General features: G+C 47.3%; 1 protein-coding gene across 2 annotated transcripts in view; it reads left to right on the plus strand.

Moving 5' to 3' along the window:
- Positions 1–13621, plus strand: part of AHCYL1 (adenosylhomocysteinase like 1) — a 31669-nt gene that overhangs the window by 8428 nt on the left and 9620 nt on the right. For both annotated transcript variants that reach the window (XM_070397165.1, XM_070397164.1), the window contains exons 2-4: positions 10451–10562; positions 12147–12290; positions 13246–13346. In XM_070397165.1, the coding sequence (XP_070253266.1) occupies positions 10451–10562; positions 12147–12290; positions 13246–13346 (357 nt within the window). The remainder of the gene's footprint in view (positions 1–10450; positions 10563–12146; positions 12291–13245; positions 13347–13621) is intronic.

Genomic DNA, 13621 nt, shown 5'->3' on the forward strand with positions numbered 1-13621 from the left:
TGGGACCAGTGGTGTGTTGAACAGTTCCATTTTGGAATGCACGTTGAGTCCTGGAAGTAATAAACAACAGCTCTGCCCAGCCGTGTTGAGCAAACTTCTGATCCTTCTCATTCTGCAGCCCTTCTGATCCAAAGGCTGAGCTGAATGTTCAAAAGCTATATATGCCCTTGTCTTTGAAATACACCTTCTTCTGACCTGCAGTCGTCTGGGAACTGGGCCAGTGCTCGTCCTAACCAGGAACTCAGACTCTAGTTGGCACCGAGGATTTTGTGTGTGACGTTTCCCCAGAGTATGTGACCTCGGCAGGATTCAGGGGAAAGGGAGACCTTCGGAATTTTGCAGCTTTGGAAATAGAAACAGGTGCTTCATGGAGAGGGCAGGCGTGTTCATTTGTTCTGGTAACTAATTCAGTTTCCTGTGGGTGGCCAGGTGGTCTCCACCTTCCAGTTCAGTGCTTGAGTTTTTCGTGCCCAGACTTCTTAGGAAGCAAGACACGAAGGTTCCCAATGTTCCGTTCTTGTGGCGAGCAGCCCAGCTGGCTTGTCGTGCTGGATTAGATGAATTGTGAATGTCAATTACACTGATCAATACAGTGGCCTTGGTAACAGACTTGTAGCTGCTCTAGAATCTGTTTACTTCACATTTGTAACAGAAAAGAGACCAAGCTGGTTGGGAACATGATGTTCTGAGTGTAATAAACTGTATTGTGAACCCAAGGAAAACGCGTGCTGGGGGCACTGACCCTGTTGCTCCCCTTCCCCGGGATTTGCCAGAGGGACGCCTTACTCCGGGGGTGCTTCCGTTCTTATGTGCCAGTTGAGAATGAATTGAGGTTGGCAAAGGCTTGGCTTTTAGTGAGATGGGCTTCCGACCATGAAGGTTAGAAGGGAAGCCTCCATGTTGGGAGGCACCTCAGTTCTCTGCCTAGTTTGTAATTGGGAGTGGAGAGTTGATGAAATTCGTTTCAGCCCTTGCATTCAGGGGAAGGAACCCCTCCTGTCTGGGGAGTAGAGGGTTCAGAATTCTGCACATTCCTTTCCGACTCCACAAGGAGGGGGTTAGCTGAGTGCTGGGCATGTGTGGAATGAGAGCACCTCGCCAGTTTTTACTGAGTTGGACTAGGCCATTCTGAAAAGAGTCCCTTCCTCGCACAAGCTCCGTCCTGCTCTCCTGAACCTGCGGATCCCTCTAATAGACTGTCCGTACCTGGCAGGCGGAGGTGTTGCTAAAGGCAGGTTCTCTCCTTCCTTTGCCTTATTTTATCTCTGAACGAGATGTAGTTACCCCTTTGTTCCCTGCACCCCTTGAGTCTCTTTCTTGAGACCCTGGTAAACTGGGGTGCCGGAGTTTGCTTTTCCAGATCCTGCTGGGATTGTCCCAGATCAGTACTTCTTGTGGCGTGGGCAGGAATGGACGCTCTCAGTCATCTAGGGAACTTTTTCAAAATATGTGTGACCAGGGCGCTGACCCAGACCTACTTCTCAGGAGGGGGAGGGGTTGAGGGTACGGGGCAGGTAGAGGATGGTACATGCATTTTAGAACAGCTCAAACCTGACGAGCCCAGGTTTAGAACCACTCTTCTAGATCATGTGGCAAGACTGGCCAAAATTGTTATGAAATCTGACATTGGCAAGGCGATGCACCTACCACCTATCTTGGATGACTTTGGCCTTGAGGAAAAATCTTGTCCCATGCGAGAGGTCCTGAAAATAACCTATACTTAGTCTTTCTTCTTTTCCAAGGTGTTCAGAGTGAGCTGTGACCAGAAGTCACGCTGCCCTGTGTCCCAGCCTGTGATGGGCACTTAGAGCACATCAGTGAACAGGACAGTGATTCATATCCTGTGCGGCTCACATTCCTCTGAGGTTATTATTTGGCTCCCGTAAGTCAGTGTAGCAGTTGTTAATCATTTGGGGTTTGGAGCTCTATCAGAGCTGTTTGCCTTCCAGAAATACGTGCATATATATGACAATCTGCGTATAAAGGGGAGTTGGCAGCCTGAAGCCCATCCAGGGACCCCAGCTGAAACCTAGAATGCTTGCCTGGGATTGAGAATGTGGCGATTGGCTTAAAGCCAGGCCAGGGGTTGGGTGCTCAGGACTGTAAGCTCCTAGCCAGACTGGCTTGTAGTTTCTTCACCTTACAGCCCAGGGAATTTGCAGAGATCCTGATGTGTCTCTAGAAAAAGTGAGTAGAAGAATGGCTAGGCCTCCACTGAACCAATGGCATTTCTGGAGTCTGTGTTCTCTTTGAAATCCTAAGAATGATTTTGACTCCCTGTCCCCATTCCCTACTTCCAGTTTCTGGTTGGCTGAGCTTTTTGGACTCAGTGGATTAAAAATCAGGTCAGAATATGAGAATCTCCTTAACATGATCATTTATATCATGAATTCCTGGACTAATAGGAATAGTAAAATTATGCAGATCAGCAGAGGGCATTTTAATGAAATTCTGGCTTCAAAATAGAAGGTCACAGAAGGAGTTGATTGAGTCAAAGTAAAGACTAGAGAAGGATGATGGGGAAAAAAGGAGGATAGGGCTCAGAAAACAGTTGACTGAGCGGGTGAGACAGGTAGCCAGGAGGCAGGTTCCTTAAGCCAAAATGAGTGGATTTGAGACCCAGACCAAATATATATATATATTTCTTTTTAGTCCTGTCACTGTTGCTTTATTATCAAATAGAAAGGATAAATAGGGGAGGGCTTTCTAGATACCAATTTTAATGTCTCTCTTTGGGGAAAGGTTGGTGTTTGACCTGAATGAATGACCAAACCCTGCCTCCGGGTTAGGACCGTGTGTGACATGTACCACAGAAGCATGAATGAAATGCGGTTTGGGGCACTGTGAGAAAGAATTCTGTGGAACAGACCCGGCCAGGTTTAGAGGTTGGAGCACAGCAGGCATGCCGGGTCCTGTGGCAGTTCTTCCTTTGCCTCCCAGGAATCGGACCTTTCGTGTAAGGAGTGGTCTTTACAGGGCTATTCCTGTTCCTCTGCCTCAGGTCTAAGGCGAGCTTTCCATACCCCACGGAGGGACTGCTGAGTAAGTGCAGTATTCAAGGTCTTTCCCAGAGGCCACAGGGGGCTCCAGAAACTGCTCACCAGCATCAGCGTATGGAAAACTGTTCTGCTATGAAAACCCCAAGCTGCTGTTCTATAAGGGCACCTCATTCCTTGTTCAGTGGTGCATTAAAGCCAAGGCCACCTAATCTACGGGAAACAATCACACCCCGTTATCTTTATTTTTTGTTTTTGTTTTTAAAGAAGCTCTTTAACCTGATCAAACTTTTGACCAGCTTTAAGTAAAAGTCCTAATTTACTGGTGGTTTTACTTGTTTATTTTTATATCAAGATTTAAGCAAAAATGGTTTGAAGATATATAGATCAGTGATGTTCTAGCAGTGTTCTTTATGGATAAAAATTTGCTGAATAACTTCCTGCACAAATTTTGATTTTGACTTTTGGTTTGCCATACAGCCCGAAGCAAGAGATTTTTGTCCTTGGGTGTCTGCCCACTTTACTCATTAGGAAGATGGCTGTTCAGAAAGCCCTAAATGAAGAAAACCCAGACTTACGTTTTCTGGCCTGGGGGGGTGGGGGGTGCTTATTCATTCTGGAGCAAAAGGTAGCTCTTCTTTTTAAGTAGCCCCAAAGAAGTTGCAGGCGGCAGTTCCTTTCGGCCAGCTTGCTTCTGATAGGCTATCTAAGATGATTTTCTACTGAGACTTTTCCCTAAAATTGAGCATGTACATCTCCATTTAGGAGCTCAAGAAGGATGGCAAAGATTCCTCTCTAGAGTGAAAACCACAGTTATGTGTTTGGCATGACTAGTTCTCTTTGACAGGTTCCTGTCCATGTATGGTGTCTGTAGTCTCCTTCTGGAGGCTTTTTGTGTCTCGTTTCTGAGAGCTGTGGAAGCTGCAGCCAGCTGCAGCCTGCTGATCCGCAGAGCAATTTCACCTTGCTCCTTGGACTTGAAATATCCAGTGTCGCTGCAGAACGGACTTTGAAAGGTCCGTTCCACTCTCAGGGCCTGTTACTACAGAGTTACTATTTCACATTAAGTCTTTAAAGTCCGATTATTTTATTTAGTGTTGAGTTTTGTTGGCTTTTTCCTCCCTGGAGCCTCCACTTTATGGGACTCGGTGGATGCTGACTGAATAACCGATATGCTTTCCATCTCATTAACTTTATTGGGTGTTAGTCTAGGGCTCAGAAAGCTGACCTGCATGGACTCGGCCAGGCACTGGGAGCGGCTGTAGCTCCGCCGTAGGCTGTTTGGCAGGGACTTGCATGTTCGCCTCTGGTTAGGTCCGGCCTTCCCAGATGTGCGCAGACTTACGGGGGGTGCACTTGCTCAGGCAAACGGGAAGTGGGTTTGAATCTGTAAGATTAACCAGCTTTCAGTTTCAGGTGAGGTAGACCTCCAGGTCCAGGAAAAAAGAATTACTCCTGCACGTCTCTGCTTGTTTCTCCCGGGTGGGCTAAGGCATTACGCATATGGCATGTACTCAGTCTGTGGCCACCTTCCCATATGCCAGGGAGACGCCACCCCCCTTCTGGAGCTGTCCACTACCGTTTGCTTTCGGAATTAACTTCTTTCCTCATAAAAATGTATTTGAAGAGTACAGATTGACCTGTTTGTAAGCAGTTGACAAGTTTTCATCTTAAAGAATATACCAGCGTATCTGGCCAATTTAACTTCTCTGTGAGACCAAGATTGTCAACATGAGAAAAGAGATGCAAATAGGAAAAGTTCAAGTTAAAAAAAAATGGTCATGTGAAATTGGAAATGGAAATATCCACACGAACTCATGAGTAAAACAAGGTGGATTTCTCTCTCCGCTGAAAGAACTGGAAGCACCGACACTTCTGATGGCAGTGAGCAGCCTCCTGCCCAGGCGTGAGCTTCAGAACACCACGCCCCACTGGAGGAGGTCAGGGCTCCTTGAAAAATGGCCGGTGCCAGGTCTGAAGCAGAGAAAGAACAAGGTGAGCCTGGTGGGTCTTACGTCTGAAAGGAAGAAAGTGCTCAAACGGGGGCATGTCAAAAGGTCAGAAGGATCAGCTTGAAGGAGCCCCCGCACTGACCCAATTTAGGACAGTTACACTCCTTGTGTAATTGAGTGTAACCTTGAGAAAATAAAAATATGAATGACGAGTAAAAAAGAAAACGTGAGGGAGAAGAGAAGCTTTTCTTTACCAAAGAATGCCAGGTAATATTTAGAAGGAATAATAGGAAAAAAATCATGATTCTATAAACCACCCGCCTCCCCCAGTATAACCCGTTCAGGCAAGGATGATGAACAGATGGCAAAGTCACGAGGGAGCGGGATTTTCACAGGCTGACAAGTGTCACTCCACAGATTAACCTTCACTTGCAAAGGAGAAGATGCACCTTTCAAACCCTGACGGCCTCCCTGTCACCACGGCTTCAGCTGAGTGTCACATTGTTCAGTGAACAGCCCGATGCTGTGTGTCCTGATACGACGCAAAGTGCATTGTACAACATCATCTGTGAGATATCCCTGCCGAAATGTTAACCTCTTTCTAATCAAACCTCAAAACTGAACTTCCAGATTACAGGAAGGAACCAATTCAGAGAAAGAAACCTAATGTGGAAAATGGAAAGATTCAATCGAGGCGGAGGGCATATAGGTTTCATCATACTTTTTTCAAAAAATCTGTATATTGAAAATTACAATAAATTTGGAGAAATAAATAGAACAACAGTGGTGGTGGCGGTGAGCTTGGGGGTGCCTTTAGTGTATCGCTACAGTCATGGGTATGTTCCAGGAACCTAGATTTCTTCAGTCACCTGTACAGAAAAATTTTTTTTTAATGTAGAGTTGATGACCATTCAGTGTCAGGCACAGAGAAGAATGGCTAACATGTTTACATACTATTGGTGGTGGTTTGAGGATGAGGAAAATATGGATAGCTAAACTGACATTGAAACCTAGTCCGGATGTGTGTTATGCTGTGTTGTACGTTGTGGTTTTCAAAAGATTAGGAAGCCCTTCCCTGCCCCACTTGTAGCCAGTAACCTCTTTATCTCACTGTTGGCAGTTGGCAGCGCAGATCACGCATTTTCGTAGATCACGTCAGGAGATAATAGAAGCAGTGAGGTGTGTTGTCTCGTGTGAAGAGGATGGAGTGGCTGTTAGGGGAAAACTGCTCTTTGGCACAGGTTTTCAAGCCTTATGTTCTTTCCTCACCATGAAGTGACTCAGCAGTGTGGGCCCTGGTGTTGCCTCTCCCTTTCCTCCCCCTGACGCCGATGAAGCATCAAGTCGAATCCCATATGAAGGGAGTGTTCTGACTGGAACTGATTCTAGCCGTGTGTGTTGTGTCCTGTTCCTGTTGAGACACGGAGACGGGTGGAGTGGGGGAGAGACATGTGTGCTGTGACTAGCTTGCCCATTCCCTTCTCCCCAGAAACTCAGGCCCCATCTGGGGTGACTGGGAACTTAAGAAACTTGAGACGGGACGGGAGGACCTCCGAGTTTCTGCTCTGGGAATAGAAGTGACTGACGGGGGCTGTAAATCGCTCCGCGGCCTGAGCGAGATTCCCTTGAGAGGAAGTGTTTTCTGGGGGTGTACCTGAAACTTGTCGGGAAGGGGGTGCCCTTCTTTTGGGGAACATTTCTTTTATCCAATTGGAAGTCTGAAAGATGTTTAGACTTATGGTACCCAGAGTTGGTGTTTGTTGATTACTGTTTCTTTGGATCCACTTGAAATGGGAATCAGACCGATCACTGGTAAGTTCTTCCACCTGTTTAGGCTGACAGCCATACGCGCTTCCTTCCCTCTGAGGAAAGAGCCAGTGAGAAAAGAACCTATAGACTCTAGAGCAGCGGTTCTCAACCTGTGGGTCGCGACCCCTTTGGTGGTCGAATGACCCTTTCACAGGGGTCACCTAAGACCATCCTGCATATCAGATATTTATATTACGATTCATAACAGTAGCAACATTGCAGTTATGAAATAGCAACGAAAATAATTTTATGGTTGGGTCACAACATGAGGAACTGTATTTAAAGGGCCAGAAGGTTGAGAACCGCTGCTCTAGAGAAAGGGTAAGTTGGCCAGAACATGTGTGAGAGGGTTTACAGAGGATGTGCTGGGACTCTTGGGAGGTGCTATAGCACACTGCTTAGTAATTGACCTTGTCCAGCTTTCTAGCTTCTGATCGTCACCTTTTTGCTCAGTTGTTAAGTGTTAGCTACGAAATAAGCTGACTATAATTTTTAAATATAAAAATTTTCTTGTTCCTAAAGAAGCAGTAAAATTCTGTGACAGAACCATTTGTGTTATCATTAATTTCACTGTGAGTCAGAGCACATCTACAGATTGGAAGGGACCATCTTTCCTTCCATCAACCTTCCTGGAATGGCACTGGGCACTTAGTTGGTGCCTACCAAACGTGCTGACTGAAATAATATACTCCATGAGTATCATCCTGATCACCGTCCCTTGGCCAATGAGTCAGAGTGGAATTTTGGTAGTTTTTCATTCTCTCTCATTTGAGGGCTAGAAGGCAACATTGGGTGGGACCTGGGAAGTTAGTATAACTAAGCTATTGAGCATCTGAGTAGCTAGATCCTGTGTTTGTGGAAGTAAACTTCTCAGTTTCTAATTAGCATCAACTGCATGAGTGGTACACAACCATTTGTCTTCTCTGGAGGCTTACAGCTCTGGGGGTGCCTGCGATCCCTTTATCTTGGTGAGTTCTGTCCAGCAAGTCTTTCTGCTCACTGTATATAGCACATTAAATTGGCCTGAAGGCACAGCCAGTGGACGCCTGTATTTGGAGAATGGGTCAATCTGACCTTCTAGCCTGTCTCAGATGTGGAAGTAGTTCAAGAATGGATGCTGGTGTGTGGGGTGGTGGGTAAGGCTGTTTTATGGGGTGGTGAGTATCCAAACACAAAATAGTTCTGTAGCCGGACTTTATGATTTTCAACTATCTAGCTCCTCCCCCACCCCCACTTCCCCGCCCTGCATCACCTTTAGTCCTAGCATTTCCCTGCACATCTGGATTTGAAGAAACACTGAAGGACACCAGTGAAGACTTCATGATTGGAAGAAATCGTGATAGTGGGAAGTAATGTAAACAGAACAACTTTGCAATCATCATTGGCTTCGATGCAATGAGGCCAACCCAGTTAGAAGCTGTTAGAGATTTGGTTTCACTAGCGAGAAAACCTGTGACGTCCCAAAATTGTTTTTGACAACAGTGTTTTATTTACACCGTGAGGGTGAACAACACTCCAGGAGGGATACGCCAAGGGAAAGAGCTCCTAGCTGTGCAGCCAGTGGGGATACAGGTTCTCTGCCATCTGGAGGTTTGGGGTGGGAGAGGAGCTGATGTCGTCACGCCTCTTTAGAAGCAGTGAAAATATCAAAAAGCTACAAGACTAGACAGCCATCCATCCATGTTGTGACTTGAGTTAACATTCCGCACACTTGAAGGATGGCCCGCATTCATCATTTAGGGGGTGGGGTTTGCACTGCTTTGTAAGCCGTTTGCCGCACAGTCTGATATTTTTAGGTGGGAAAGATTCGCTAAGCTTTAGGCGACTGGTGAACTCTATTAATACAAGGTGGATTATGACTGTTCTGTTCAGGTCTTAGGGTGCTGAAGAAACACACTTCTATCTTGCCATAGCTGCCCCTCTTTTTTATTAAAAAAACAAACAAAACCCCTGCTAATGTCACTGCAGTTCCCTCCCTCACCCCTGGTAGGTGGTGTCTGGGAACATACCCGGAACCTTTTGAAAAAAGATGCACAGGGGAGGAAGCCTTACATAACAGCCTGGCCGAGAGCAGCTTCCCAATAGGCTGCCGCGGGAGGAGCAACGAGAGGAGCACAGAGGCCGAGGGAGGACGGGCTGCCCCCGGGGAGTGTTCGGGAATGATGATGGTCTCTTGACTGTGTTTTCTCCCTGCCACCAGAATAAGGGGTAAAAGTCATTACCTTGGTCCTGGATTAGTCTCGTCAGTAAAACTAGCTTTGCTGACTGCAGTCACGTGGACATGCAATGGGAAATCCTGTCCAGAAGGCACACGCTGAGCTGTGGCCACTTCAGTGAGGGGAGGTTTTGTATGTGTTTTTGTTTTAAGAAAGGCAGTTGTGCTCTAGCCGGTGTTGCTCAGTGGGTAGAGCGCCCGCCTGCGGACTGAAGGGTCCCGGGTTTGATTCTGGTCAAGGGCACATATCCGGGTTGCAGGCTCGATCTCCAGTAGGGGGCGTGCTGGAGGCAGCTGATTGATGATTCTCATCAATGATGTTTCTATCTCTCCTCCCTTCCTCTCTGAAATCAATAAAAATATTTTTTAAAAAGGCAATTGTGCTTTTGACATTTAAGCTATTTAAAGTCCATTTAAATTTAACCATGGAGAGGAGAGCTTACCCTGGTAGAGCTTACATTTCCAGACATGTTTGCTGAAGACTTAGCTTAATGGATTCTCCATGGGAACCTTTTCAGGTTTAGTCAGACTGGGAGGGAAATCCAACCCATTCTGCTTTCCAGGAGCTGAAGTTTAAAGAAAGGGTTTATCAGGGTGTGAATAGGAATTCAGGAGGAAGGTGTAAACCACTTATCGAATAAAGTGTTTCATGCACTTGAGAAACAGCCATTAATTTGCCTATAAATAATGTTAATTATAAGCTATTTGCTGTTTATTAAAGCCAGTTTTCCAAGTATCTTTAAACAATGACCACGTTCTGGTTTATTTCATTTAAGGGAGTTTTTAATGCAGCGTTTACCAAGTCATTATTTTCTCTTACCTTCAAATTAGTCCTAATTAGCTGGAATTGACTATGGTGTGTATGAGTGTTTTAATTTCTCTTTCATCAGAATAGTCTGGTATTTTACTCAGTCTGGGAGGTCTGGGATACCTTGGCTTTGTGGAGGTTAGGTGTATGGTTGGCCTTTGACCCCAGTGCTCATCACCATCAAGCATCTCTTCATGATTCTCTCCAAAGGGAAGACCATTGCTAACTTCAGGATAAGAATGTGTCACAAGAGAATATTCTGAAAACAAGCAGAAGCAATATGAGATTATGCCTGTTTTTGTTTTTATTGAGTTGGAGGGCAGGGTAAAGGGTTTAATATGTCAAGGTTATAAGAGGAAAGAAAACTTCATGGAATATGGATAGGAAAATTTGTGAAATTGGACAGAAACCAAAAGAAGTTGGGTCTTTAGCCACCCCTCCCCCAAAAAACAATTTCTGCTGAAACAATTGGGCAGAGACTAATTAGCATTTGGGGAAGCGTCGGAAGGTGGGGTGTCCTCCTGTCTGGCGGGGATGAGCGGGGGAGCTGCTGGCTTAGTAGTGGGAGCTACATGGTAACAGCTTTCAGGGAGGACAGTGTATGGCCTTAAAAATGGAACCTTTCATAGAATCCTTGTAAGCTTGCAACCCTTTTGTCTTCCTCTTACAGCAAATCCAGTTTGCTGATGACATGCAGGAGTTCACCAAATTCCCCACCAAGACAGGCCGCCGCTCTCTGTCGAGGTCCATCTCTCAGTCCTCCACCGACAGCTACAGCTCAGGTAGGTGAGGACCTCAGGTGCTGCTCTCTCCTGTTCTGGAGCCGGAAGCAAGTTCTCTCCCAGGCGCTTATCTAGAATCTGCAAATTCCTCCTGTCAGGGCTGCCCATCTGTGTGCTGAAAGCTGATCATTAGCGGTTGGGCGATGGGACTGTTCCCAGCCAGCCTTGTCGCTGGGGACGCTTTTGTCATCCTGAGGCTTTCTGCCCCAGCCTGTCTCGGTGTGTGGTCTGTGGCTGTGCCTGGCTGGTAGTTCTGGGCCGGTTCCCACTCCCACGTTCGTCTGTTCATCCGCCCACATTACCAAAGGAGAAAATCAATGGTATTTTGGCTGACAAAACTGGCCTTGAAAAGAGGTGTACTTTGAAAGCATAATTTCTGATCTTTATATAAGATGTACCCTGCCTCCTGTCTTTCTCGTTCTTGTCTCCAAGACTGCTTGAGTTGTACCAGTGAAGATGAGTATTCCTGCTCCTTTCATTTCCTGCGTTATCCTCTCTGCTGAAGTGTCCTCCCCGTTAACCTCTCGAGTGGGAAAGACTATGCGACTGTGGCTCCAGCTGTTTCTTCTTAGTTCTTCTCTCCTGACTTAGCCCCATGGAGGTGGTCCTTTTTAAAAATATATATATGTTTTTATTGATTTTAGAGAGAGGAAGGGAGAGAGATAAATAGAAACAAACATTGATAAGCGAGTAACATCTATCGGCTGCCTCCTGCACGCCTCCTACTGGAGATTGAGCTCGAAACCCGGGCATGTGTCCTGACCAGGAATTGAACCAGTGACTTCTTGGTTCATGGATTAGTGCTCAACCACTGAGCAACACCAGCCGGGCTGTGGTCTTTTGTGCCCTTCTCACCTTTAGAGTGGGTACTAGAAGGTTAACTTAGAAAGGATGTAGAAGCTGAGGGTCTGTGTGCTGGAGGAACACAGCACTGGACTGTGAAAGGAGACCCTCACTCAGGGCCCCCCCCCCCTTGTGCACAACTTAGTATAAAAGCCCTTGTAATATTGTCTTATCACTTTCATTCATATTTGTGATTCTCAAAATGTGGCCCTCGGAACAGCAGCAGCAGCACCTGGGAACTTGTTAGAAATGTCAGTTTTGGGTTCCACCTGAGACCTTCTGAAGGGGTTTCTTGTAGGGGGGCCTCGCCAACTGTGATTTAACAAACCTTCCACAAGATTCTGATAGATGGTTTAGCTGCTTCAGTTTGAGATGATAATCTATGGAAATAGCATTCCTTATGTGGCCTAAATTATTCTTCCATTTTGCCATGTCCAGTTCCCACTCAGGTGGGGACCAAGTAGCCGATGCTCTGGGATGCACTAGGCCTGTGCCAGATTGGGGTCCGTGGCTAATCATCGCAGGCGCTCACGGCCGAGTATCATTGCGGTGGTGACAGGGCCTCGGCCCTGAAAGGTCGCAGCAGTTTCATTCCCCCATTTATCAGGCCCAGGGAGCAGATCTGGGAGCGAGAACCAAGTGGCTGCAATGAAGAGTCTTGGCCTAACTGAAGTGGGAGTCCTTGGGGGCCGCACTCTGTGGAGTTGGGGCCATTGAGGTTTCTCTCTTTCCTGGCTCTAGCTGCGTCCTACACAGACAGCTCTGATGATGAGGTCTCCCCCCGGGATAAACAGCAAACCAACTCCAAGGGCAGCAGCAATTTCTGCGTGAAGAACATCAAGCAGGCAGAATTTGGACGTCGGGAGATTGAGATCGCAGAGCAAGGTAAGGGAAGGGAGTGGGCAGGGACCAGAAGCAGCCACTTGCTGGTCATCGGACCCACACAACTTGAGGCCTGAAAGTCTCGGGGAAAACCCAGTATCCTGGGCCTCTGTACAGTCGCATCTCTGTACGGAGCTTGAGCCTCAGGACTCTTGTCCTGGTCCTCCTGCTTCCTGTTCTCAGCATGTGGTCATCGACAGTAGTTTCTGTTCCCCCACCTCCCCTGTCTCCATGGCACCAAGTCCAGAGATCTGGTTGCAGCGTCAGCAAGTCTGGGCTCACTGCTGCGAGGTGGTTGGTTCTGCGGGATCTGCCCCAGCCGAGCTCTGAGCTCGGGGCCCAGATTTCCCAGAAGCAGCAACGTGGGAGGGTTTTCAGCAGGATGTGGGGACCTAGGGCCTCGGCTGGTCTTCGGTCCTGAGCACCCTCTGCTGGAGCAAGAGTGAAAGTGACTGTCAAATCTTGGTTGCTGCATCCCACACCCAGTAAGGCCTCCTCACTCTTGTGTTGCTTTTTCACTGAAAGCCTGTTCTGTACTGGGAGGGAGTACGGAACCAGAGACTGAGCTGGGGTTAGACAGCATGGCAAGACAGAAGCCTGGGGCTCTGCGGGGGGCAGGCTTCTTCCTGGTGTGATGGGCATATGCAGGAGCCCAGGGCCACTGCCATGACGGCTGCCCTCTCCCAAGTGCATGATGACACTCACCCTCCGTTTGGTCAGTTTTGAGAATTTACTTCATTCTCTGCTCAGTCCTCTGCATAGAAGGCAGAAATCCCAAGTGATTCGATGACAACCACCCAGTGATGTGTTGAAGCTGCCAGTTATCAGATCAGAACTCGGCTGAGTTTCTCTACCTTGTCTCGCCGTATCTCAGCAGATCCAGACCCGCCCCTGTCACTGGGCAGGAGTTGTGAGCCTGCCCGTGCAGACCTAGCTCACATCCTCTGTTCTTTCACAGACATGTCTGCTCTGATTTCACTCAGGAAACGCGCTCAGGGGGAGAAGCCCTTGGCTGGTGCTAAAATAGTGGGCTGTACACACATCACAGCCCAGACTGCGGTGAGTTTGTTGGGAGAAAACAGAAGGACTTCTGATGAGGGGGGAATAACAACTTTTTATAAACTTCCTTTTCCTCCCAATCTATCCAGCCTCCAAATGCTATCCTAGTAGGCGGTTACTCAGTAATGGGGCTTTCTACTCTGTATGGGTGCAGCCGACCTTCAGCAACCCTGAGTTAGGGAGATCAAGTTTTGCAAAAACAGGATTGACATAAAAGTGTTATTAAGACTTTTAGGAACATAGCTTTTGGGTAACGTTAGACACCAGTGTGCTGC

The sequence above is a fragment of the Myotis yumanensis genome, unplaced genomic scaffold (genome assembly GCF_028538775.1).
Source record: "Myotis yumanensis isolate MYYU_CA2020_CCGP unplaced genomic scaffold, mMyoYum1.0.hap1 SCAF_17, whole genome shotgun sequence".
NCBI classification, from domain to species: domain Eukaryota; kingdom Metazoa; phylum Chordata; class Mammalia; order Chiroptera; family Vespertilionidae; genus Myotis; species Myotis yumanensis.